Source organism: Amphiura filiformis, chromosome 6, assembly GCF_039555335.1.
Source record: "Amphiura filiformis chromosome 6, Afil_fr2py, whole genome shotgun sequence".
Classification (NCBI taxonomy): domain Eukaryota; kingdom Metazoa; phylum Echinodermata; class Ophiuroidea; order Amphilepidida; family Amphiuridae; genus Amphiura; species Amphiura filiformis.
Genome location: NC_092633.1, coordinates 77,374,085 through 77,400,454, shown reverse-complemented (window position 1 = coordinate 77,400,454; position 26,370 = coordinate 77,374,085). Strand labels below are relative to the sequence as shown.

The window sequence follows — 26,370 nt, the reverse complement described above, 5'->3', positions numbered from 1 at the left end:
CAACTATTGCTTGTGTCATTACCGTTAATACAGTTGCATTGTTGGAACTACTATAATGGAATATTATTGTATTTATTACAGAAATACTATCGCGGCGCACTGGTGGGGGTTTCATGATGCTCAATCTGGTCTTTTACACTATGAATGGCGTGCAGGAACACAACAGGGAGCCAGCGACATCGTAAATACCACAACAATACATTTAACAGAAAGTATATTTAAGATTTTAAATGCTGAATTGCCGATCGGAGTAACAATTTATGTAACTATACGAGTATATAACCGAGTTGGACTTTGGAGGGAGCGTTCATCCAATGGGTTTCAGATTGATTCCACCCCTCCTGAAATGCTACAACCACCAGCAATGGACCGCACAAAAGGGACTATAAACGAAGGAAGTCAGGTAATGTTCATTTAAAGTAACGTTTCTAGCTTTAGAGATAAAGGCGTAGAAAATCGAAAGGCAAAGACGAAATAAATTATTATGATGCTTGGAGATCCTGTCTTTACACTGTAATGTTATGACTTTCATTACATTAGGACGCTAAGAATTTAATTTACTCTTATGCTGAGTTGCCATTTTGTGTGCGTAGCAAACAACGCGAAAAGATTAGTGCTAGGCGATACTGATATAGTCGATGTTACTTTTCTACACTATAGTTGAGTAAGAGCCTGTCATAAAGTAGTGACGAGGCCCAGAGGCCACCACTATTACCGGTAATAATTATTAAGCAAGTTAAGCAGTTAGGAGTCGAAAAATACCTGTTCAACGGGTTGGGAATATTTTCTGTAAGAGGTTAAATCACCGAAAGCTTACAAAATCCGAAATAATCTGCGATTTGTTTACAAATACATTTGATATTTTTTCTAAATATTTTAGCCTCAAGCAATCAACATAGGCCAAAAGAACCCAATATACAGCTACAAAACAATCCAAATATCCAGAACGCAAATCTCCGTCGGTCGGGCCTGCTGAATATGCTTGTTTTGTTATTGCCTTATTAGTACAATAATAATGTTACTAAGTGTCACTATCATTTGTAAATTACATTTGTACATTACATGCCGGTTTCTTTTAATCAGGTTATGCGTTCTCTTATTGCATTCTCTTGGGACTTTGATGACCCAGAAAGTGGAATAGTTGCACATTACATATCTGTTTACTCCCAGCACAACGATGATATAGAAATACCACCATTGAAGGTTAGAATTTGTCTATTGATCTTGAATTGCTGTTTTACTCAATATTGCTCTATTATTTGGCATCCGAGTTATTTTCATGTTTGATTTTATTTTTTATCTCGTAATAAAACATCTATCTGTAACTATTTCTGTTTATATAAATTGTATTAACATGAATAATTCTACTGTTGCTGCTAATGATGACAATGGTGATGATGACGCCGACGAAATTCTTTTATCCTCTTACAGATATCAGGAGGCGCAAATGAATATACTTTCACTGATCTTGACCTCCATGATGGTAGTCAGTATACCGTTGGAGTAATGGCTTGTAATGGAGCTGGACTGTGCACACAGATACATACATTCACTTTCAAGGTAATACGTTTGGAGTATTGCACTGAGTGTTAAAATAAAGAACCACTTGACTATTAAGCACGGATTAAGAAGCACTTAGTAATTTTAACTCAGTAAATATCCTTCAAAAAACGCACAAACGGACTGCATCAACGTGCTATATCACTTTATTGTTGTAGGTCGATTCTAGCCGTCCTTCGACAGGATATTTTGCAATACAAACTGAACACGCAGCCAATTTAATTCATCGTGATATTGATTAGTAGATGGAAATGGAACAACATCATTGAATCTTGCCTGGTTAGGCTTTACCGATGTCCACTCTGGGATTCGAGAATACGGTTTAACTATTGGCACAGCTTACAACGGGCATGATTTGCTCCAGGTATGTGTGCAAAATTTTATCAATACATTTATCATTCTTTATTTTTCTATTGATTCGTCATGTGAAAATCCGAAACATAAATTATTGTGATTCTTTAGGTTATCTCATAGGTTATAATGCTTAAGGAAATGGTATTAAGCTTGTATAACTATTTGAATAATAAATTAACTGTTTACAGGATGGTATAGTTAAAGTTCAACATGACGAAAGTGGACTAGACACCGAGGAAGGACCAATTCAGCAAACATCCATATATTTGCAAAAGGGACTGACTGAATATCAGCGAATATATGCTTCACTTTGGGCAGTTAATGGGGTAATAAGCATTTGTTTTATGTTTTTGATACAAACTTAGCCACAAATGGACGAACTTAAGTCTTCAAAAACCTCATCATTTAGTGAGCATTATGCGTGTTCAATCAACCAGTACGGTGCAAAATTGATCCTGCAATCATTGTTACATCCGAGATTATATCTTAAACACAGTTGCTGTTTTCCAAATTACCTCTCGTTTGATAAAAATGACAGCTACAAGATGTGGCTTTCAAATGATTATGTAAACTCTGTACAATGGTTGCAAACAAATTTTAAAATATCACCACATTGGATGGAACCCGTTTGTATGGGATTAGGAACTGGGGGTATGATCGGTGTTTATGCCCTAGGCTCAGTCTCGGGCACAAACAATCGATCATGCCCACAATTATATTATTATAATGAACCCAAAGTCATGCATATAAAAGACATTCCATCAATGATAAATTCTTTACTTCGTGCAGTAAGTTGGGTAAACATTACTTGTTTTACTTTTTCAGTTCGCGCAATTTTTTTAACTTGTTCATATGCGTAATTAATGCTTGCAACTTGTAAATATTGAAACCAAACAACGTATTTTTACAATATGTAAGGTTGGTTTGGAGAGCAGCAGAGCAATAGCGGCTTTTGATGTTCTTCCTAATGGAATCTTGATGCTAATTCGACGATGTACCAGCCACTCGTGTGAAGGACATTGTGTGTGCGCTTCTCAGGATCAATTATGTAATCGGCAAGATCATTCTTGCGGACACTATACAGGAGGTACGTAAAGCATGCTAACTGACGATGATGGTGTATTGAACAAGTTATACACGAACGTCGAACATGTGTCAACGTCAGAAACTCACAATTTTTTCTATACGATAGCAATACGATAATGATTATTACTGATGATGGTGATTATGACACAAAATTAAACAGTTTATAGCGACCTTAACCTGAAACCGATGATGATAATGATGATGATAATGATGATAATGATTATTATGATTGAGACCAATATTAATGTACCCAGTAAACATCAATTATTAAAACATAGCGAGATGAAGTTGACCAAGTTTTTATTTATTTGATTGAAACACATAAAAATTCACCTGTCGATATTATTCGTTAATTTATACTACTAGATACAGTTATTACCGTAATTGACGTACTTAACTTACGATCTGTCTCAACTGAAGACATTGATTACACTCCATCAAGGTGCATCATGGCCGCATCCTGGAATCCAGTAGGGCAGGATTTACCCAAGTGGTATTGCTTTTCTTTGTATTTTTTTGTTCCAAACCGTGGGGTGGGGAAGACACGTTATAAATTTGGGTGGAAATGCTCCCCCGGAATTTTGAGCCGGTGGGTCTTTGGAAACTGACGACTTACCCAAAAAGGGGTCTTTTGGAGCTGCGAACAGTGAAAGTATTAGCTCTCTGGTTGAAAATCGCCTGAAAAGGCAAAAACAAAAACAAACAAACCAACAAACAAAAATCAAGGATCTTTCGGTCCGGATCTCTAATTTTTTGGTCAAATTTTGGAGGCCTTTTGGAGCCGCGAGAGCCAAAAAGTGGGTCTTTCCGAGGGATCATACTTGTATGGTCGTTCGTATTTAATAAAGAAAATAAAAAGATCGCTTTCTGGGTGCTTCCACGTCAGCAGCTTCTGAATGATTGTTTTGTCTCTGGTGTTAATGCCCAGTTATGCCATGTCATAAAAAAAAACCCAAGATAATTTAAGAAAAGGGGGGGGGATCAAGAACCCCCCCCCCCCCCGTAGTGCCGTCAATGCCAGAAAATGCTTGTCCCTCCCCTCTTTTTGGCCTGCCAACAAATCTTTGCCCCTATAATAATTCACAACCCCGGAATAATATGCAAAATTATTGCACCACCCTCACCTGTACAAAAAGCACATGCTATTTTGACTATAACATCTGTAGGCATGAGGGAAACACTCGTTCTCTACGTTTCCTTTACCTCGACACGAGTTAAAATCAGCATATTTCAACGTGGCACGTACGTTTTAATGCTACGTCGGAGTTCAAAATGTGAAATCGCAATGTCATTTTTATACGGAAAGTATCACACACATTTCAATGGACAATCTCTGCGTATGGACATCTTTCGCGTATACATTAAGTCAATTTTTATACGTATATGTATATATGTATAAAACAATTTTGGCTAAATAATAATTTATTCAGCATCTAATAACTAGTAACTAGTTTTACCACCATATATGTATCTACATGTTTTTAATTAATATTGTTTTATCATAAGGTATGAATGGAGTGTAGGTGATTATACGTCTACCGACGAGGAACCTACCGGTGTGTTTAATATTTCAATCGACAGAGTATGGCACGACGCGGGAGCTGAACAACTGGCTATTTTTCCACTTCCTAGCGGTATGCGGTTTTGTTGTAGTACATTCTTTAAAACTATTACCGTAGAAAATCTAATCTCACATTTGATGAAGTACGGCAAACTATTAAACCCCCTATCTACCTACAATTGCATAAAAGTGTAATAAAGTGTGTGTCAAAGTAATAGTAAAAAGTATCTCGGACACTATAATTTACATTCCCTCATTTTTCACAAAATCAAGCGTCTAACACTCGTCTAACGAACAAAATGTGGGTTCAATCACCTTAGGGTTTTTCTATCTGGAAAGCCAAAACATTAAAAATACTACCGAGTGGCTTGGGGTAGTTGCAATCTGTAGAATCACCATTTGCACTCCATTTGAGCAAAAAGACGTATTACCTAAATATGACATTGTATTTCAGGCAACGAACTTGATGTACGGAATACCAAATACTACTTTTTTGTTCGAGCGTGGTTTAACGAAACTATATATGCCGTTTATCGGTCCGATGGAGTTACACCGGATGTGTCACCACCACAAATAAAGAGGCGACGTGCCGTTAGGGTAGGTAGATATAATATCATTTGTTCAAGTATATTTTGAACATGTCCACAATATACATACAATATCACATTATTTGTGCTCTATATTTTAACTAGGTGAAAGATATTCATAATGGTGATGATAAAAACGATATAGATGTTACCGCTAACCCAAATGAAATTGCTTTGTCGTGGCAAAATGTGTTTACCGATGGAGCTATGGATTACTTTCAAGTGGCGTTGGGAACAGTGCCGGAAGGTAATCGTATTACTAAATCTCTTGTGAAAAAATAAATCTTGCTGTTTTCTTGTCTTAGTTTGTAGCCATTGCTATAAAAACAATAGGCACCTTTAAACATAATTATGTAATGTGTGAATCGGAGAATATCGCGTGACGCACTTCTTTACTTCCTTCATTTAATGTGACACGATCCCATTGCTTTCTATGACAGTTTATATGTTGGAATAATGTGCGCATAATATGGCAAGCTAATATGGAAAGGAAAGGAATACTTCATGAAACTAAATTTTAACCCGCCTAAACTCACTTATGAACTGTATTCATTGTGGTCATGATATTCATAAAATAAACATCTACCAAAAGGTAATTACCCCCTTTAAATATTGGTCATTATTCTTAAACAGTTGATCGTATGCCAAATTTGGCATATGCAGTCGGAGCAGAATTTACTTCAATAAATAGTATTTTGCTAGCAACTTTCAAATTTTGGGTTACTTTCATTTAATCTATACTGCGACATTAATATTGGGACCATTAGAACAAATGAGGTGTCATAATGCGCATATTCCAAATTTGGCATATAATCAAGGGCCATTATTTAAATTGGGTAATTTCTTTTTGGTAGATCTTTACAATATTAACAACAGCAATAACAACAAATATGAAAATATGAAAAAGAAAAATGACCATCCTTTTGTATGGGTCTAGTTTTTTACATCTCTCTTATAACAAAATTTACCCAAGTATAGGCGAGAACGTACGGGCATTTAGCGACCACATCCAACCTTCGTCAGCTGTGAACTTTTTGTTTAGCGACTTAGAACTAGTAGTCGGACAGAGATATTTTTGCAGCGTTCGAGCTTACAACAAAGCTGGCCTTCATACCATACAAAGTAGTGATGGATTTTTGGTAGATACTATTCGACCGTTGGCTGGCATAGTATATGATGGAAAAGGTATGTTCCTAAAACATTGAAGTTTTTTGTTGACACTGGGGCCCCGTTTCCGCTATTGTACCGCAGGGCAAGGAAGCAATGCGTAAGCTTAGGTTACCAAAAGCCCGTCATTTTATTTCTTTTACCCCTTAATTTCCATTTCTCCTCAGGCCTGCCCTCTATCGGGGGTTTATTTATAGTTTAAGCTTGTTGGGTATTGATTGTAGCTCTAATTGTTTCTTTGTAGCCCTGTGGGGCAACCTTGGACATTGTTGTCTTTGAGCCCTTCTTTTTGCTTACGGCCAACACTTCCACAATCTTCCCCATACACCATAGAGACATTTTACTTATCAAGTTACTAGTTTTAATATTTTATGTTGTCAAAATATCTTCAAAACTTTGGATAAATGTAGTAAATTTAATTCATAACAACAGAGGGCGCTATCACCTTTAAGATATCTTAAACTGCCGTATATGGTCAGTTTTATATAATTTGTACACTAACTATATGCGGCAGTTTAGTTAGGAGACCATGTTGATCAGTGAACCCTGCGCAAAAACCAAAGAGAAAACAGCAGTGTTGATAAATTATAAAGCTACATTACGGATTGTCTAACACATGCTTAGGGCCGGATTTACCATTGGACCAAATGGCCCGGGCACAGGGCCCCCAAATTTTTGGGTCACCAAAAATGAAGATAAAAATTATTCTTCATTTTCATTGTTATTGAAATGCTTGTTTATAAACAAAAATCATATTTTCCAGAAATATGTTGTTTTTAATTGTTATTTCCATAACAGTATGGGTCAAATTTTGGCATCATATCTGCATCTCAGCTTCTGCAAACGCCAGATTCTGGGGCTTTGCCCAGCAGGGCCCTTCAGTGGGCACATGGACCCCAATCGGAAAGTCTCGCGCTGCGCGCTTCACATCTCGCTTTCGAACTTCATAATCACCTCACAGTGAGTTGGGTCTTCATATTTTGGCCTGGCCCACGGCCCACAAAAATGTAAATACGGCCCCGCATGTAGCATTTGTGTAAAAAGTTTATTGCGGTCCAAAATATGACATCGTAGAGTTTAGTTCAAGACGAAAATAAAAACCAACATCATACATTGAAACACGTGGCATTTTCTCTATGCAGATCTTCATGATTTGGAATTTCAAAACTCGACTAGGCTGGTATCTGCCTCTTGGCACGGATTTATTGATTATGAATCCTACATTTATCGGTACGAATGGTGCATTGGTACGACAACTGCGTCCGATGAGTGCGATGTTATGGATTGGACATCCGTGGGATTAAAAACATCAGCGACGAAGACTTGGAAATCGTCATTCACTAATGGTGGGTGTTATCAGCTTACCGTATTATTATTATTATTATTATTATTATTATTATTATTATTATTATTATTATTATTATTATTATTATTATTATTATTATTATTATTATTATTATTATTATGCATGTCCACTAAAAATTGAAGTAATTTTAAAATGATTCAGACCTAACTTATTGGCTGGGAATTGATGAAAGAGATATTTTGGCGTTTAAATATCTTAATCGGACGTTTCATTCCAGAGATATGGCCTTTCGAGTGTCACGGTTTTATATAGGGCTGCTAGAATATGTTAGAAATTTTAAGTCCAAGTAATTATTAAGCATGATCACAGGTGGCTGCCATGGAAAATAACTCCATAGAGGAGATGAACAATAAGTGCATTATTTCAAATGAATAGCGAAAGTCTATAAATGAAAGACAAAGATAAATACGATTTATCGTCCCAGCAAACACAAAAACGTTTTAAAAAACGTTTTAAATAAGTTATATTTTGGCTTTTAGGTAAAAACGTTTTAATAACATTAAAATGTCGGGTTATATAAAGGTCATGATAACGTTTTAAAACGTTTTGTATGAACACACACTACAACAATATTTTTATATGTTTTCAAAAAATGTTATTGTAAACTATTTTTGCAAACATTTTTGGCAAATATTGTGTCAATACTTAAATAACATTATGTTAAAATATTTCAACCCAGCAAACACAAAAATGTTCTTAAAATGTTTTCTTCAAAACCTTTTAATAACATTTAAATGTCGGGTTATATAAAGGTCATGAAAACGTTTTTACAACGTTATTGAAAATATTTTGGGCAAACATTTTTTGCAAAATATTTTTTCAACCCCAAAATGACATTCTGTTTAGAATGTTTTGTATCAAGTTTTCAAGAATGTTTTTGGAATGTTATTAAAACGTTTTTATACCCTTTATATAACCCGGCATTTAAACGTTTTCTGTAAAACATTTTTGTTTGCTGAGCAGTAGATTATCAAAAAATGTTTTTTTAAGGTTATAAAAACGTTTCATACTCTTAATATACCCTTTATATAACCCGACATTTAAACGTTTTCTGACAACCTTTTATAACCTTTTGCGAATGATGTCGAAAACGTTTTGTGTTTGCTGGGGTGTCTGGCGTCATCTGTCAATCAAACTCGAGTACGGTTTGTTTACAAGTGTCGTGATGATGACTTGCTGAACGCGGATTTATAACCGGGCGCCTTCTTGTTAATTTTGCCCCTTTCGACATGCAAATCATCTCAAAAGTTAGGTCTTTATAGTAGGAAGCTTTCTTTGGCGAAGGCACCATGTCAACATTGCTTAGAAAAGCTGCTTTTTGCCTTGTTAAAGTACGTAATTTTTCGCCATTTGCCGCTATTCCTTTTCTCCGATCAGCACCAGATAGAGCGGTCTTCCTTTTAAGCGCTGATTAACCTGTGTAAACCAATCAAGGATCGTAATTGACAGTGACATCAGACGCGATAAATTGTTTTTATCTCTGTCTTTAATTATAAACATTGTTCAATCTTTTCAGCACATTTTATCTTCAAAAATGATTATATTTCATCATGACGTAAGTTTGGTAAGATTAATCACTACCAAATTTGAGAAATATGCTATTATTATTATTATTATTATTATTATGTTTCCAAATATTATCTTACAGGATTTACAGCTTTCAAATACTATTCTAAGATAATTGCAGTAGATTCTGCCGGGCTAAAGTCCAATGTGGTTGTATCTGATGGGGTAGTTGTTGATACTACCCCTCCAGTCAGAATGGAGGCAGGCAATATCGGAAGTAACCGCTTGCAAAACCCTTCACTTGAGTTAATTCCATTGGTTGGATCGCCAGGATCAGAGATGGACAATTTTCCTCTTACTTTATGGAATACGTCCTTGAATACCCACGCCGAAGCCATCCGAGCCGGGGCGGATTATGCTCAAGATGGAATAGCCTTTGCTGTTATGTTTGGAAGTATTTCCCAAACCTTTCTAACAACACCAGGACACACATATCGCATCTCGTTTTATGTTAGTCACGTTAATAATTCCCAGGATCCGTTGCTAAATCAAGAGGGTCGAATACAAACAACAGGATTGAATGAAGTTTTCAAACTTTATGATCGACCGGCGCATGCACATTCACAGGCATTGCCATGGCTCCACCATACTTATTACTTTACAGCCTACGATGAAGAGTCCGAAATAACATTATCATCATTAGGTCGCTCTAATGGCATGCTTCTGGACAATGTTCAGGTAAACTAACCTCTAGCTGTTATTATTCATTATACGAAACATTTTTATTTAATTTTTTATTAAACATAGGGCTGAGTACAACTAGATATAGGTGATACGCTTTGATCAACCTCATTTCTCACAAAAGTCCAAACATATAAGCCAGCTGTAGGTCAAGACCGATCACAAAAACTTTATGATGGGAACGGCTGCAAATTGACAGACCGGGAACATTTATGGACCGGGGTAAACTTGATCATGTTCTGTTGACAAGGGAGATGCGTATTATTTAATACATCTTGTAGATTAATTGTTTTGTTCAAAAACGGCGTGTGTGATTGCTTTAGAGCTGGGCATAAACTATTGGGGTATATAAAAACGTAGAAAAATCGCAATTTCATGAATGTCACATCTTATTGGTCATTATTTGTGACGTGCCATGTCAAAAGGAGACACTTTTGGGCAGGTTATGAATTTTGAGTTTTTTACATATCTTAAATACAGAGAAATTTTGCTGTTTCCCCCAATGAAATCGGACATTACTAAGCGAAGATATTGAGTTCGGAAGTTATGGTATTATAAAATTGGAAATTGAGATATTGGCCTTTAAAAATATTATTGACAATGTTGAGAATAGGAATTAACTTGAAAAATGTCTAAAAAACTACAAGATGCCAGTTATATTCCGGTCTGACTTTATCAGACAATATTTTTAACATTAATAACATCACAAATTCGCAACAAATCCAAATTGTGAAAAAATCACCCACCGGCAGATTTTTGGCTATTTCTCCATTTAAATTCCTGCCCAAAAGTGTCTCCTTTTGACATGACACGTCACATTTGATGAACGACAATCACCAAATGTTAGGGAATATACGAACAGAGCTCATTAAAAGAATTGAGATCGTTGTTAATGCCATTGGCTCTGCCTCGTGCATAAATACTCGACCATGCCTTATTCTATCAATGAAACCCTAGATCACAGAAACCCTGTGACCCTAGATATTGTTCACAAAAGGGGATCAGCAATATTTATGTTTATTTTGTCCATGGGTATATCACACTTTGTTACTATAACTTAAATTCTATGTAATATGATTTCTCAACACTTTTCGGTATTTTGCAGGTACAAGAGGTTACGTATAGGGTAACTGAGCATATCACCGATTCACGTGTATATGTTAAAACGCAGTTTGTACTAAACTGGGCTTCAATTGAAGCAAAGTGGCATTTTATAGATCCAGAAAGTCCAGTCATTGAGTACCGTTGGGCAATAGGTAAGTAATACAACTGTGCGCATATTAAAGTGTGTATACGTTTTTACAAAAAAAGGAAAATGAAGACTTATGTGTCGGCACCAGGACTTTTGTGTCGGCACCAGGACTTTTTTCTGGAGGGGGGGGAGAATCAAGCAATATTGCGCAAAATTGTCGCAAAAAGTGGACAAGTTTGTAATTTGTGGGTTTTACGGGGGGAGAGCGCAACTGGAGGGAAAACAAATTTGGGCACGTCTAAGATAAAAAAAATGGCAAGCAACAATGGGCAGATATATAGTATACTGAAAGTTTCTTCCCTCTTTGAGACCACTAATAACTGCATCTTCCACTAGATAATATCAAAGTCTAGACAAAATTCAATAAATCAGATTTCGTAAGGCATTTCTTAGTACAACATGATAATTTGGACCTGCTGAATAAAAAAAGGCGGTGAGCAAGCATTATTTTGAGTCTATTACCCTAAAAAATGACACCTTAAAATATGACCCCATAGGGTTATATCAGAATACATCTTTTTTTTACTGTCTGAAGCAAAAAACAAACAATTTGGTACAAGTTTCATGACAATCGGAGCAATTTGTGACCAAATTAGTAAAGATACCTAGGTTATCAACTTTTACTCAAAAATGCTTCAACACTTTTATATAAGCACAAATTTGAGATTTTCCTCTAGTCTATCACACAAAACCGTAACCGAGTCATTTTGTTATTATCTCTAGCTTATATGGTAAACTTCAATCGGGGTTTTTCCTCTTTCTAGTATTAGCCCCGTCTTACTTATTCTGTTATACCTGGGGATTCCCATTATGTTATGCACTTATTGATCTGATAGTTTCAGATTAATTGATGGGGAAGTTTCCATCTGTTGCATGATGTTCCATATCACAAAATATATGATAAATATAAATTACATAGGTGTTCATCACAATATATAGTAAAATAAGATTTGTAACACTGCCTAAATCCATAGGATATTGCCTCATGTTACTAACAATAGTAATATAAAACATTATTTTCTTCCATTCCACTAAGGATACATAAAAGGGGGAACTCAACTACAGGACTTTGTATCAGTTGGCACCAAGTCCCACGCGATCAATAGTGAGCTAAGTTTAGTACATGGTTCAAAAATAACTGTCACTGTACTGGCAACTAATGCAGCAGGACTGTCGTCATTATCGCATTCAAATGCAACAATAGTCGACCTTACGCCACCAACAATTTATCATGTCCATGACGGCACACATCAAAAAGGTAGGTTTATGAAGATTAAAAAAATAGTAAGCGAAGATAAATTATTTTAGTTCAACATATCAAATCCCATGCGTCATAAGTTAGAAATTGTTACTGTTTCAAATATACAAAAATATATAAATGTGTCTGAATTTAAACTAATATGGTGTTTTTATTTGATATAATAGATGCTGACTATATTTTAAATACAAATTTTACAATAAGTTGGTCATCATCAGATGAAGAGAGTGGTATACAATATTGCGAATATGCCGTAGGTAAGTCAAGGCAACCTGACCTATTCGTCCTGCTTGTGACAGTATAATATGATAATAAACATTGGAATCTTTCTTTCTGATACCGAATACATATGACACATCTTCAAACAAACAGAGTTTTGCGCTTTTTGTTTCAGGATCGTCACCAGGAGATACAGACATTTACAGGTTAACTCTTCATCATGCACCAACCGGTGAACTGCAACTCAACATTAATAATACTATCGTAGGTGGTCAAAAGATCTATACAACAGTGAAATGCTTCAACGGGGTTATGTTGTCTACAACACATACATCAGATGGAGCCATTGTTGCCACTCGACCTCCTGATGCTGAATATGCTTCTGTGTCCATTAAAACGTCTGAAGTTACTGGGTATCCAATGCGGGATATGTACCAGTTCCAAACAACTCGAGTTCGAGCTTCCTGGAATGGATTTATGGACGTTGCTGGCATAGCTTATTATGAGGTAATAACTTTGAATGTTCCATAGATTATAAACGTGTGTATCTATGATGGTAGCTGACGTCCCGGGGGCTGACGTTTACAAATGAAAATAGGTTTGCGTGTTTTTAGTAAGGTACAAGTGCCTTAAAATGATCAACCTCCTTTTCAGCAAAATCGACACTAACAACTAAAGGTAACTTCAAATGAACTACCTATTGGTGTCGCCTGTACATACAGTTACGCCGTTGCCAAGGTTGTAAAACTATGTAGTACAAGGAAGCACCGGTGTAGTACCAATGCAGTACCACTGCTTGTGGGTCTTGTGCGGAAGCAGTATTGATACTGTGTAGGTGCTCTGTGTGTACCAGTCAGATACCTTGGCGACGGTGGACCTGGAAAGATGACCGCAAAGGGATCCTATAGTGTACATGGCTGCAAAATATTCTTCTGCATGAGGGGCTGGGATATAATGTTGAGCCATGGGGAAGGTAAAATGGAGGGGGGGGCAACGATTTCTTGGGGAAATCAGTGTTGGGCAGGTCAAGAAGATAGCAATCTAGTTTTGGCACACGTATATCTAGACCATTTAAAGACACATTTGGCATGTGCAAGGGGAGGGGGCAAAGATTTCTTTGCAGGCCGGAGAGGGGGGGGGCAACATTTTGGCAGGTTGGGGGGGAACAATCAATTTTGGCACGCCATTTGAAAATTTTACCCAGGGGGCGCTCATAAGTTCTTTTTTGTAAAGCGCAATGAACATGTTTGGTATTGCGCTATAGTAAGCGCCGTATATTATTATCATTATTCTGGTTATTATTAGAAACTATTTATGTGACAAATAAGAAACCTCAGGGGAAACATCAAGTTGAGACGGAAAATGCAAACGTTGTTTAAGAGATAGACAACGTGATGTATTCAATTACAACAATAGTAACAAAAAGCTAGTATGCTTTTTGTTCAGGTGATTTTTATTTCTAAATAATACATTATCCAATTTTTTAACAGTGTGCTTTACTTGCATCATCTAGCACAGAAGACAATTGGAAACAATGTGGTTCGTCTTCAGAACGCCACGTGACAATTGATGAACTAGATCTTGAGCATGGCCAAGCATATACACTGTATGTTCGGGCTGTCAATAATGCAGGGCTTCAAAGTGACACAGTGCAAGAAACATTGTTCATTGAATCAGAAAAGCCAGGATTGACAGGTACTAAAAATATTTGTTCCATACCGAACATAATACAATCCATGTATGCTGAGGTAAATTTAATCTGGTCACATAACTTTAAAAAAATTTTGACTTACTCAAATTTTCGTCCGTCATCCGACGAGACTTTTTCAAGAGTGGTTGACTGGAGCGGGATTTTGGTCATGTGACTTAGATATGACATCAGAGTCACGTGACAATCCATGTATATTTTGATCCTTGAGTGATTTTCCTTCGTATCATCAGAGAAGCGCCACTGGGAGGCTACCATTCCTGGTAATATATGACATCCTACACAATGTTGCTGATCGTTCTTCTGTCACACGTCCAATATTATTGGGTTGGCGGATACGTTCGTCGTGACAGTAAACAAGATATGGCGATGTTCAATCGCAGAATAGACAGCACATAATTCTTACTGCTTTTTACAATAATTAGACTATTATTAAAAATAATGTGAAATGTAAATATCTGTACAAATCCGTAAAATTCATATTTTACTTCACAATTTCCCCGATCAGCATTTGCTAATTATTTTTTGATGATTTATCTTTCTTCAGCAAGCGTGTTTAATTATTTATGTTCATCAGTTGCTCTTGTGCGATCAAAGTTTGTCGAGTTACATTTTCTTAATGTTAATTATATTTTTTTATTTCATGCACAGGCGTCACCGTCGGAGTTAATTGGTTGGAAGATACCAAAGTGCAGATTACATGGGCTGGTGTATTCATGTCAACAAGTCAGCTCATCTATGAAGTTTCCATTGGGACAGTTGAAGGCGGCAGTGATATCTTACAATGGGTAGAAACTTTAGATACTCATCTTGAAATGTCGCCTTTACATCGATCAACAGATTATTACATCACCATAACGGCTATTAATGCTGCTGGTCTTTATGAAACTCTTAAACATGTTATTATTGGATAATTTAGATATAATTTAGTACTAGTTTGCTGTACGCAGAATGCAACGAGAAGTATTTAAAATATAGCCCTTTTAAAATTTTATTTCATTTCCAAACTATTTGTGAAAGATATCTTTCCCCTTAGCAAAGATACATAAGGTTCGCATGCTTTTACAAAACTGCAGCAAACATTTTGCCAGCTGTAAAGAAATTATATCCGTGCAGTTATTTAAAAACATATATTGCAAAGATTTTTATAATATTCAGGTTAACTGTAAATGGTCAATGTGATCACCATTGTGTGCCAAAAATGATCAAGGTCATCTAAGGTTATGTGAGTATAGACTGTTGGATTGACAAACTCGATGAATGTGATCATCATTAAGCGCCAACAGAAGGTCATGTCAATATCATCTGGTAGATTGTCATCAAACATGGTGATCATTATGAGCACCAAAAGGTCAAGCTCATGCCAAGGTCGGTAGAGATCATCTGATACATATTGTTGGATCACCATGGATCGGTAAATTAATGGTCATCAGAGTATAGATTGTTGGATTGTCATCAAATTGATTAATTGATTAGCCGCTTAATTGGGCTACTTTTGGAGAATGATGTTGTGCCTTCTCGGGAACCAAGAGTTTCCAACAAATGTGGCTACTTTTAAATCAAAGTGCTGAATTTGTGAGTTTCTGAAGACACTCAAATGACTTTGACATGACCTTGAACATTTTCTGCGCTCAATGGCAAGCACATCCACCAAGTTTGATGGAGATCTAACAATATTCATTTAGTTGAATTAAGATGACCATGAATATATTCGGCACTCGATGATGATCACATCCATGGTGATTAAACCAATATTTATTCATCAAAGATAAAAATCTCTACACTACCAATATTTATTCATTTAACCTATATTAAGATTACCTTGAACATATTCGGCAGTCGATGATGATCACATTCACCAATTTTGATGACGGCCCAACAACATATACTCAGATGACCTTGATATGACCTTGAACATTTTGGCACTCACATGCACCAAGTTCATGACTATCCAATAAATTAATGGGAACATGCACCTTAAATAATACCCAGACATTTACTACAATATTTAAGTCACACAGCTTCATGTCAACTCTTTAATTCATATCTCTAAACTGTTCTGTCGTTTGTTTTATTACGACCCTTACATGTGGGCTGAGCTTGTGGGTGTATGCCTGTAAATAGCGCACTATAAATCACTGCAATTAAAAATAATATTAAATAAAGGTGAACATGGATATTACACGATGCGACAATGGTCAATTTTATTCATATCGTTATGATTTACGCATGAACTGTCTTACTGTCTTAAATTAGAGAAAATATACCATACGAGATATCGATATCACTCAAAATCCGCCCTTTAAAATCCACAGCCTGCACATCAGCCACATATGGATCCTGGACTGAACATATAACTGGATGATAGAGATAGCCGGGATTGAGCTGACGCTTCTAGCTAACAAATAGAAACTAAGCTTCTTTTGTCATATCAAAAGACGCCCAAGAAGAAAATAGCAAAAAGGGTGGTTGTTGAAGGCCGAAGAAGAGATGTACGGATAAATGACATCAAACAGTGGACTGATATGAGCATCACAGTTGCCTTCAGACTTTCCATAGAAGTTGGAAGATGGAAAGCGCTGATTCGAACCACGCCATCGCTATGTTTGGACAAAATAACCCAAAACAATTATAGGGTGTCTAACAAAAACAAATAAAAAAAAAGAAAGAAAAACTTCATTGGCCCTTATTTATCTCCTATTATGAAACGGTGATAAAATATACTTTGGTATATATTTAACCTTTACTCGTTAGCTTTAAGAAACCAAAACAATTATTTCTATCTAATATTAAACTTTTAAAGACATGCCCTTAAGTACCCGTTTGTCGCTGTGTCCACGAATGAAGGCGCAATGAGGGTGTTTTTGGGGGGATGGGGGACAACCTCTACCTCAAATCAAAGTTTAGTTAACAGCACACCAACTCAATATTTCGTATCAAATGCATAACAACTTGTGCAGGTTGCTAACTTTAATACAGGGAACATTTAAATAATTGATACCAAAATGGCGACATTACGGTGTTTTTGAAAATGTGCGTATTTGTGTGTAAAGTCTCTACATTTGAATTAAATGATCCCAAACTACACGAAATGACACTTTTGATTAATGTGAAAAATGTGAAGTGTTGTCAATTATAGGACTAAACACTACTAACATATTTTACCAAAATGAACAAACTTCGTGTTTTTAACAACCACTTCTGAACGATATTTGTCATTAAAAAAGTATAACTAGTGGAGGTTAAGCGTTTCCCATTGATTTTAGAATTCAGTTTAAAATAAATATGACCTAAGTAGACTATAATGCTTATTTTGTAAAGTATGTGTTGAAATCTAACATTTTGGGCACAATGACCAATAACCTTCTGAAAATTAAATTTGTAATATACCCCATTCCATAGAAAGTGTTATATGGGGATAAAGTAGTTGCCAACTTCTGTAAGGACCCGGTGCTTAATCTCGCCGATTACCTCTGCGTCGTCTCGCAGCATTTCGATGGCTCTACTGCGTCTTGCAGTTTCAAGCCGCAGCACGCCGATGAATTAATATAGTGTAGCCATATACCTGGTTGCGAATTCGCGAGCAGTTATGGGCATCGAGTTCGCAACATCTTGCCATCTTCTTGCTCTGCGGTTTGCCATTCATTACTCAAAACCTTTATATTAATGTTTATTGTAGTACGTACTTGAGTTTACTCACCGTGAGCAATTTGCGGATCAGTCGATATAATCTGGCAAAGAATCAACGCACTCAAGGACACTAATTTGTAAGGGTATTGTTGTCAAGTGTTATAAGCCGGTTGCGAGAAATGTAGGAGTTGGGCCGATCAAGCCGATGAACGGGTGACTGAACATGGCTTTTCATCGAGCAGACACACATTTTGTTAGTGCATATCGCAACAGTATTTTATTTCTCAGCATAGGCGCATCGGCTTGGGCCTGCGTCTTGGGTTGCGGGCACGCCGCAGACTTTATCGGCGAGATTAAGCACCCAGACCTAACAAAAACGCCGAAAACAAGTATAATTTGATCTAATGGCCATCCATCTACTAGATCACTTTGTCAAATCATCTGGGTGATAACACCTAGCACCTCTCTACCCTTCGACATTGATAGCATACCCTACCCTGGGTTAGGTAGTGTTGTCAATAAAATGAGCGCACAGGGTCGACCAATAATAACTTCATGTCCCACTGGACCCCTGAAATGACAAGGGTTAACGGCCATTCAGCGTTTCATGGATGTGCTAACATAGTCTGTTTGATTAAGTCAAGAGCCGTGTACTAAGGCAATTGCACTACATTAGTTGCTTGATCTTTCGATCGACCATCGATACTTGGTTGATTTTTTTATTAATAAAATATTATTATTTATGAAATCAATTAAATGAAAAGACGGGCCCTGGATGGTACCTGAATCCAGTCCAAAATCAAAACCACAAAGGGATATGCTTTTTAAATCTTGAAAAGCGACTACTGTGTCAACCTATGAGAAACTGAAATGAATCATGCTATATAGATACGTTATTATAATTATCCAAAACACTTTATTACGTTATGGAAACTTAATTCACATATACTACTTATATCTTTCAAATCTAATAGTAGTACTACCTTATAAACATCTCAAAATAATTACCCCCTTAAGTAATGGTCACTATTCAAAAACGGGCTATTGTATTACAAATCTTTGAAATGCGTTTGAAGCAGAATTTGTTTCTGCGCATTTTACCACCTCATACGATAGCCCAGAAAACACCGGTTAATTTAATGTAGTGAGGTCTAGATTTGAAAGTTGCACTTACAACAATATAAAAACACTCAGATTTCATTACACAGATTTCCTTTCATTATAATGAATACAAATCAATAGAATTTACTGCAACTTTCAAATCTTGGGTTACATTGATTTAAATGTACGGTGTGACGTCAATATTTAAACAATTGCCACAAATGAGGTGTCAAAATGTGCAGAAATAAACTCTGCTTTTATAGATTTGTAATACAATAGCCCGTTTTTGAATAATGACCATTATTTAAAGGGGGTAATTACTTTGTTTGAGATGTTTATTACATCGAAACACAGAGTAAACATAATATTCTAATATATCTTTCGAATGTTAACAGTACTACTTCATGTAAGCATCAAGTTTTATATTTAATAATCAAAACCATCCATTAGTTTCACTTTATTCTATTAAGGAGCGATTAAGTGTTGATTTGAAAATACAGGGTGTACCAGAAAAAAATTACCGAGTGAATAAAATTGAACGTAAATCGAGAAGTAGACATTAGAATCAGAAAATGTAAAATGTAGCGCATAGCCTATGTTAATGTGTATCACGTACGACCATTTTGTTTGACTCGGTTGACTGGTTGCGAAGAAATTAACGATTACATAATGTGCGCATCAATGCAGTTCATTCCAAGTTTGATCACAGGCGCTTTTTTCATACTCGCTCACCGCTTCCTAAAGTTTGTGTATCTCATTAAATTTAGTCCAAATTATCAATTTTATAATCCGATGATGTTATGTTATTCATGCTTTCACTGAAGATGAATAACTTTGATTTCTGTAATTGGAAGCTTTCCAACTTTAATTATTTAGGCTGTGCAAATATGTTATATAGTTTAACTTTCCAAAGAACATTTGAGCCAAGAATGACAATGATCAAGTGCTTACCATATCCCTTGCAGAAATTTAACTATCAAATATATATCAAATGTATATCAAATGTCTATTAAATGAGCATTTGATAGGGTTTTGATGTATCAAAACCCTATCAAATCATATTTTGATATAGATTTGATAGTATCAAATCTCTATCAAATTAATTTTTTCCTATCAAATTCCTATCAAATATGACTTAATCAAAAAATAATCTATCAAAATCCTATCAAATATGACTCAATCCAAAATAATTCTATCAAATGTCTATCAAATATGACTTTAGACTTTTTAGACACTATCAAATTCCTATCAAATTTGACTTGATCAAAAATAATTCTATCAAATGTCTATCAAATATGACTTGGCTGATTTTAGACTTTTTAGACACTATCAAATTCCTATCAAATATGACTTAAATCAAAAATAATTCTATCAAATGTCTATCAAATATGACTTTGCTGTTTTAAGACTTTAGGCACTATCAAATTCCTATCAAATATGACTTAGCTGATTTTAGACTTTTAGACACTATCAAATTCCTATCAAATATGACTGCATGGTGCTCCTAGAAAAGGGGGATCTGCAACCGTCAATACCATGGCAGCTTTCACATTTCAAACGGTCATGACAGTTGGAGTTGCAGTTTTTTTCAAAATTTGGGGGCAAATTTTGTGTTACAGAAAAGGAATTTTATTGGCAGCTCGAGGTGTGTGTACCTGGGGTGTGTACTAAACTGTAAGTAGGCTATATACAGTCAACATTTTGATTTAATTTTAAAAATAAAATTGATAAGCTTACCTACTATATCTGAATCATACTAAAAATTCTGAATCATACTACGGCACACATTAATTTGGTACATATACTACATGTACATGATGTACCATACTCACAAGATGCACATTGCACAGTTCATGATCATGAGTTTGCAATTGCAAATTGGAACAGATGTCTATATCGCACCATGCGCACACTTGGCATACGTATGCGTATTGCAAGCGTGCTAATGCTTGTGAAAGATGGGCTTGTGAGAGCGCACCACCATTGATTGCGCCATATTGAAATACACAGGAAAATACACACGTTTGGATGGCGTTTTGTCACTGCAAAAACATACTATAGATAAAAAAGTTTGGTATCAAATTAAAGCTTATCATGTGCAGAATATTATTCTTTTAACAGAATATATTGGTGACCATCTATACTTTTTTTGCTATTTTGCTGCAAAGAAAAAAGGTGCAAATTTAACCTAAAAAATCACTCAATTTTTGAAACCGGACGTTGTTCAAATTCGTGCCAAAACTTCACCTCTGAAATAAAATATTGAGATTTTTTCTTTTTTTTTTTCATGTAGACACTAACGGAAGTAAATGAGCTGAAAACGTGCGAATTTTGACAATATCTTTAGTAAATAAAGCCGCAACAAGCTCAAATAAGCGGTGGACTATTTTAACCGAATTGCACTGGTACATAAATCGTGTAGTGATTTCCGGGGGGGGGGGTCACTCCCATTGTGGCTTGTACACCATCCGCGATAATCGACTTTTGAAAAACACCCTAAACAAGGATTTAGGCCTAACCCTTGGCTAAAACGATACCCTAAACAGGTAACACGCGCCTGTTTTCACACCCTAAACAGGGATTTTATTTTTTGCATCAAATTTCATACCCTTAATTTAATTTCCGCGTATTAGCAATTGCAATTTTGCTACCTTTTTTTACCCACGAAAAACTACCCTTTTTAAGCTTCCAAAATGCTTGCTATTTTCATAAGGGTAAATGGGTAATATGATGAGTAACCCCACAACAACATGACTGAATTAAACCTATGGGTTGGCCCGCTTTAGAGGTAAGGCTTGCCAATCCACAGGCCTACTTATTATTTGTTTATGCTTTGATGCTTTAACACACACATGACTATATTAAGTAACATGTGGTCTATGGGTTGGTCTGGTTTACCTCTAAAGAGCACATTTATAAGCTAATATTAAAGTTTCCAATGCAATGACAATCTGTACGAGCCATGCATGCAGCCAAATTAACATTAAAATAATTTACATTAAATTTTAGACTGTGTTGACACATCAGATATAGACTAATTCCATAGAAAAGGAAAGGGGAGATTGCCACATACAATGGCGTCGTTAGCCATGGGGAGAAATTTGGGGTATTTGGGTCCTTGCAGACCATGCACGGAAACAGCCTGTGTGATAATACGCTTTGGCATTGTTACCTGTACGCACAGCATGCGTCGCGCAATAAAGCGTGTCTATATAGCAAGCCTATATCACCCAACTGAAGTTTTGGATGCATTCAAAACAAAACCCGAATACCCCCAAATCTTTTTCTATGATACAGGCGAGGCTCGATAGCCAGCTAAACATTTGATAGACTTTTGATATAGAAGATTGATAGACTTTTGATAGGGGAGAGGATCGTTATCCAGTGGAGGTGTTTGATAGACTTTTGATAGGTTCGTCAGCCAGCTAAAAATTTGATAGACTTTTGATATATAGAAGATTGCAAGTGTTTGATAGACTTTTGATAGGGGAGAGAATCGTTATCCAGTGGAGGTGTTTGATAGACTTTTGATAGGTGAGAGGTTCGTCAGCCAGCTAAAAATTTGATAGATTTTTGATATATAGAAGATTGCAGGTTTTTGATAGACTTTTGATAGGGGAGAGGATCGTTATCCAGTGGAGGTGTTTGATAGATTTTTGATAGGTGAGAGGTTTGTCAGCCAGCTAAAAATTTGATAGACTTTTGATATATAGAAGATTGCAAGTGTTTGATAGACTTTTGATAGGTGAGAGGTTCGTCAGCCAGCTAAAAGTTTGATATACTTTTGATATATATATAAAAAGAGTGGGAGTGTTTGATAGACTTTTGATAGTAGAGAGGTTCGATATAGCCAGCTAACAATTTGGCAGCTGCAAGCTGAAAAATTGATAGACATTTGATAGAGATGCATGACAGAAATATATTATATTTGATATGGTTTTTGATAGGAGTGTGACAATCCACCTAAACATTTCATAGACTTTAGATAGAGATCAGCTGAAAATCATATGCATCAGTATATTATATTCTATCAAATTCTATCAAATTTGGACACATTTGATAGAGTTTGATAGATTTATATCAAATTTCTATCAAATATGGACTTTCCTTGTTTTTGCTAGAGTTTTGATAGATCCTATCAAATACCTATCAAATACTCTATCAAACAGTCTATCAAATGATGTCCCAATTCTGTAGAATTCCGTTTGATAGAGTTTTGATATGTATCAAATCTCTATCAAATTTCGACTAGGGTATGCAACATTAATGTTGAAGTTTTAAAAGATTGCATTAAAATTTCTACGAAATATTCCAAAAACTTAAATGTGTTTAAAAAGTTGTTTAAGGCAGCTGGAATTCTTTTATGCAATAATTCTTTATGCAACATTTATATCAACATTAACGACAAAATATATATACAAGTACCAAGCATCATCTTACATGCAAGCTTTCATATTATCGTGCAGGTTTTCAAATGTGAACAAAACGTAATTAAATGTTTTGCAAGAAACAGATTGTTTAAAAAGAACGAAAAGGACTTCACAGAACAAAACATGAAGCTCATTGACAGGTAACCACTATAGTGCGCATTGTGTTGAATTATCTTTCTTTCAAACTTGGAATGAAGTGAATTGATGTAGGCCTATGCGTTATGTAACCGCACATTTCTTCGCAATCAGTCAACCGATTCCAGTAAAATTGACGTATATAATGCAGAATAAGATGGGCTACACGCTGATGTTTCGATATTTGGATTTTGATATCTATTTCGCGACTTACGTCCAAATTCATTCGCCCGGTAATTGTTTCTGGGACACCCTGTACTACTTCAATCTTTCGAACCATAGTGGGTCCGCTTCATATAGAAAATTACCAAATTCAATTCAAATATACTACTTAGGGCCAGTATCTTTCGAATCCGCTATATACAAGCAATAAAGATGTAGTTTTAAGATATAAAATCTTTCCGCTTGAAACTCAATCCAGTTAATCTCAACATCTATAACTGACATTCTTCCAAATATATATTTTAATGAAGTTTGGCATCAATTAATGACAGTGAACTGTATTTATCAATCAACTATAGATGGTATGAAGATTTAGTAACCGTTAGCAACTGACCCATGTTCTTTATGAAAACGTCTAACAATAAGAGGACATGATTTTAACCAACAGAAGAACAGATAATGTGTTACTAAACATCTCAAAAGAAATAAGTCCCCCTCTGAACATGTCGTCATAACATCGTAAGGTTTCATTTTGTACCAACAAAACTAACTTTGAAATAATTATATGACTGTTTACTAAGTGCTGTGTGAAAATGAGAGATTTCCATGACTTCAGGGCTGAATGAGCCTAAATTGAAGGCAAAACTGCCCTTTTCAAAAGTCACAAAGTAGGCCTATGCTTGTCACAAAAGTTGATTCATGGCTTGTTACTAATGGAAAACCCCATGTGTTTGAGTGCAGTTTAAAATCCTCACCAAGTGAACATTTACTGTAATGTGTATCGATTCTTGATCATTCAGCCATGCAAATCCCATTGGTGCAGAGTTCAGCACAGTGAGTTGTAAGATGGTCAGTTCCATTCCTTGTCCCAATACGCCTTGCAGTTAACAAGCATAGGCCTAACTTTGTGACTTTTGGAAAGGGCACTTTTTGTCTTCAATTTAGGCTCATTCAGCCCTGAAGTCATGGAAATCTCTCATTTTCACACAGCACTTAGTAAACAGTCATATAATTATTTCCAAATTAGTTTTGTTCGTACAAAACGAAACCTTACGATGTTATGACGACATGTTCAGAGGGGGACTTATTTCTTTTGAGGTGTTTATATAATTATAGGTTAATGAACGCTTATTACTTGGAGAGAAATTAGACAAAATAATGCACACGCGCTGATGTTGATGCGTCTAGTGCACGAGCCCGAGGGGGGTGCATTAGATGCATCAACATCAGCGCAAGTGCCTTTGTAGAGCAACAAGTAATACGCGTTTATTAATATATTTCATACACGAGAAGAAATCACTAAAAATGTTGGAAAATAGAACCAAATATAAATGCATCAACACGCCAGAAAAATGAATCAATCCTACGCGGCGCGAACGCGTGCGAAACACTGTGCATTGTACACGAAGCCCAGAATTAATATCACTTTTGAATTCAACTACATCTTTGACAGTTGTAACATGATGATGATGTTCTTAAATAGGTGTTTAAAGCGTTTGAACAAGATCATTAGGACTATAGAGTAGCATGAAATTAAACAAATAAATTTGACATGACAAGTCCAGTTGAAACACTAAGAACGTTTCACGAGCTAGTAGGGCCATTCTTGTCCGCAGCGGTTTGATCCACTTGAGTTGCTGTTAAGGGGCTTTTAAAACTTCTAATTTACATAGGTGTCTAGCAGCAAGTTAGGTTTTGTCTCATATCAATCAAATCTGTGTTCCTTCTTATAAATTTTGGAGAGATGTCGAAAGATCTATCATGAATTTCGATTTATCATTTTAAGAACAGGAAATTTTAATTTGGTGTATTTGGTAGATTAAACGTTTTAATTATACAGATTGTTATAAAAATATACAATTGCAGTTTTGCTTTTCAGACAAAAATAAAAAGGATCATGGCAACAATGTTATAAACAGTAGAATCAGTAATATCTTGGCTAACCGAAAACTTTACTTGCTTTCTTTTCTAAAGACCGCACAAAAAGTAACGCAGCATCAGAACTAACTATGCGTAATAATAATTGATCGCTGTAAACTGCAACTTTTAAATTCGAGTATTTTTCTTTAAAAGCACTACTGTGTTGTTAATATTGAACGACATTTGACAAATTGGGTATCAAAATGCGCGTAAATAAATCATCCTTCTTTCTATGTAGAAATATCGTGGACACGATTTGTAGTTCTGAAGCTATAGGCGTATTTGCAACAGCTGCGTTACTTTTTGTGCAGACTTTAGTCCAGGCTCACACACAATGCCCGATTTACTTATCGCCCGAGTGTTGCCACCTTTTGCCACGTTCCCACACATCAAGTTTGTACTGCGTAAAATAATCGTACGAGGGGCGGTCAGTAATTAAAGCCATATTATAACATTTTCAAACAAAATAGATTAACATTTCTTTGCCATAAAATGTTAGCTTTTACTATCAGATATATCCCCTTTTATTTTTGAGCCGAACGAACTACGGCAAAGCAAAGAAAATTGGAATTTACTCCGGCGTTTTATTCAAAATCTCGGATTTTGACAAAACTACAGCACCTACAG

The 26,370-nt window shown here is 35.9% G+C and overlaps 1 protein-coding gene across 1 annotated transcript in view; it reads left to right on the top strand.

Annotated features, from left to right (window-relative positions):
• Positions 1-16,567, top strand: part of LOC140154779 (uncharacterized) — an 81,065-nt gene extending 64,498 nt beyond the window's left edge. The window contains 20 exon segments of the mRNA XM_072177346.1: positions 82-403; positions 1,084-1,203; positions 1,432-1,560; positions 1,719-1,797; positions 1,800-1,924; positions 2,103-2,240; positions 2,833-3,001; positions 3,367-3,493; positions 4,507-4,634; positions 5,016-5,158; positions 5,254-5,395; positions 6,127-6,333; positions 7,458-7,661; positions 9,330-9,925; positions 11,034-11,184; positions 12,217-12,438; positions 12,606-12,695; positions 12,833-13,164; positions 14,148-14,352; positions 15,017-16,567. Of these exon segments, the coding sequence (XP_072033447.1) occupies positions 82-403; positions 1,084-1,203; positions 1,432-1,560; positions 1,719-1,797; positions 1,800-1,924; positions 2,103-2,240; positions 2,833-3,001; positions 3,367-3,493; positions 4,507-4,634; positions 5,016-5,158; positions 5,254-5,395; positions 6,127-6,333; positions 7,458-7,661; positions 9,330-9,925; positions 11,034-11,184; positions 12,217-12,438; positions 12,606-12,695; positions 12,833-13,164; positions 14,148-14,352; positions 15,017-15,279 (3,892 nt within the window). The 3' untranslated portion in view covers positions 15,280-16,567.
• Positions 16,568-26,370: the final 9,803 nt, after the last annotated feature.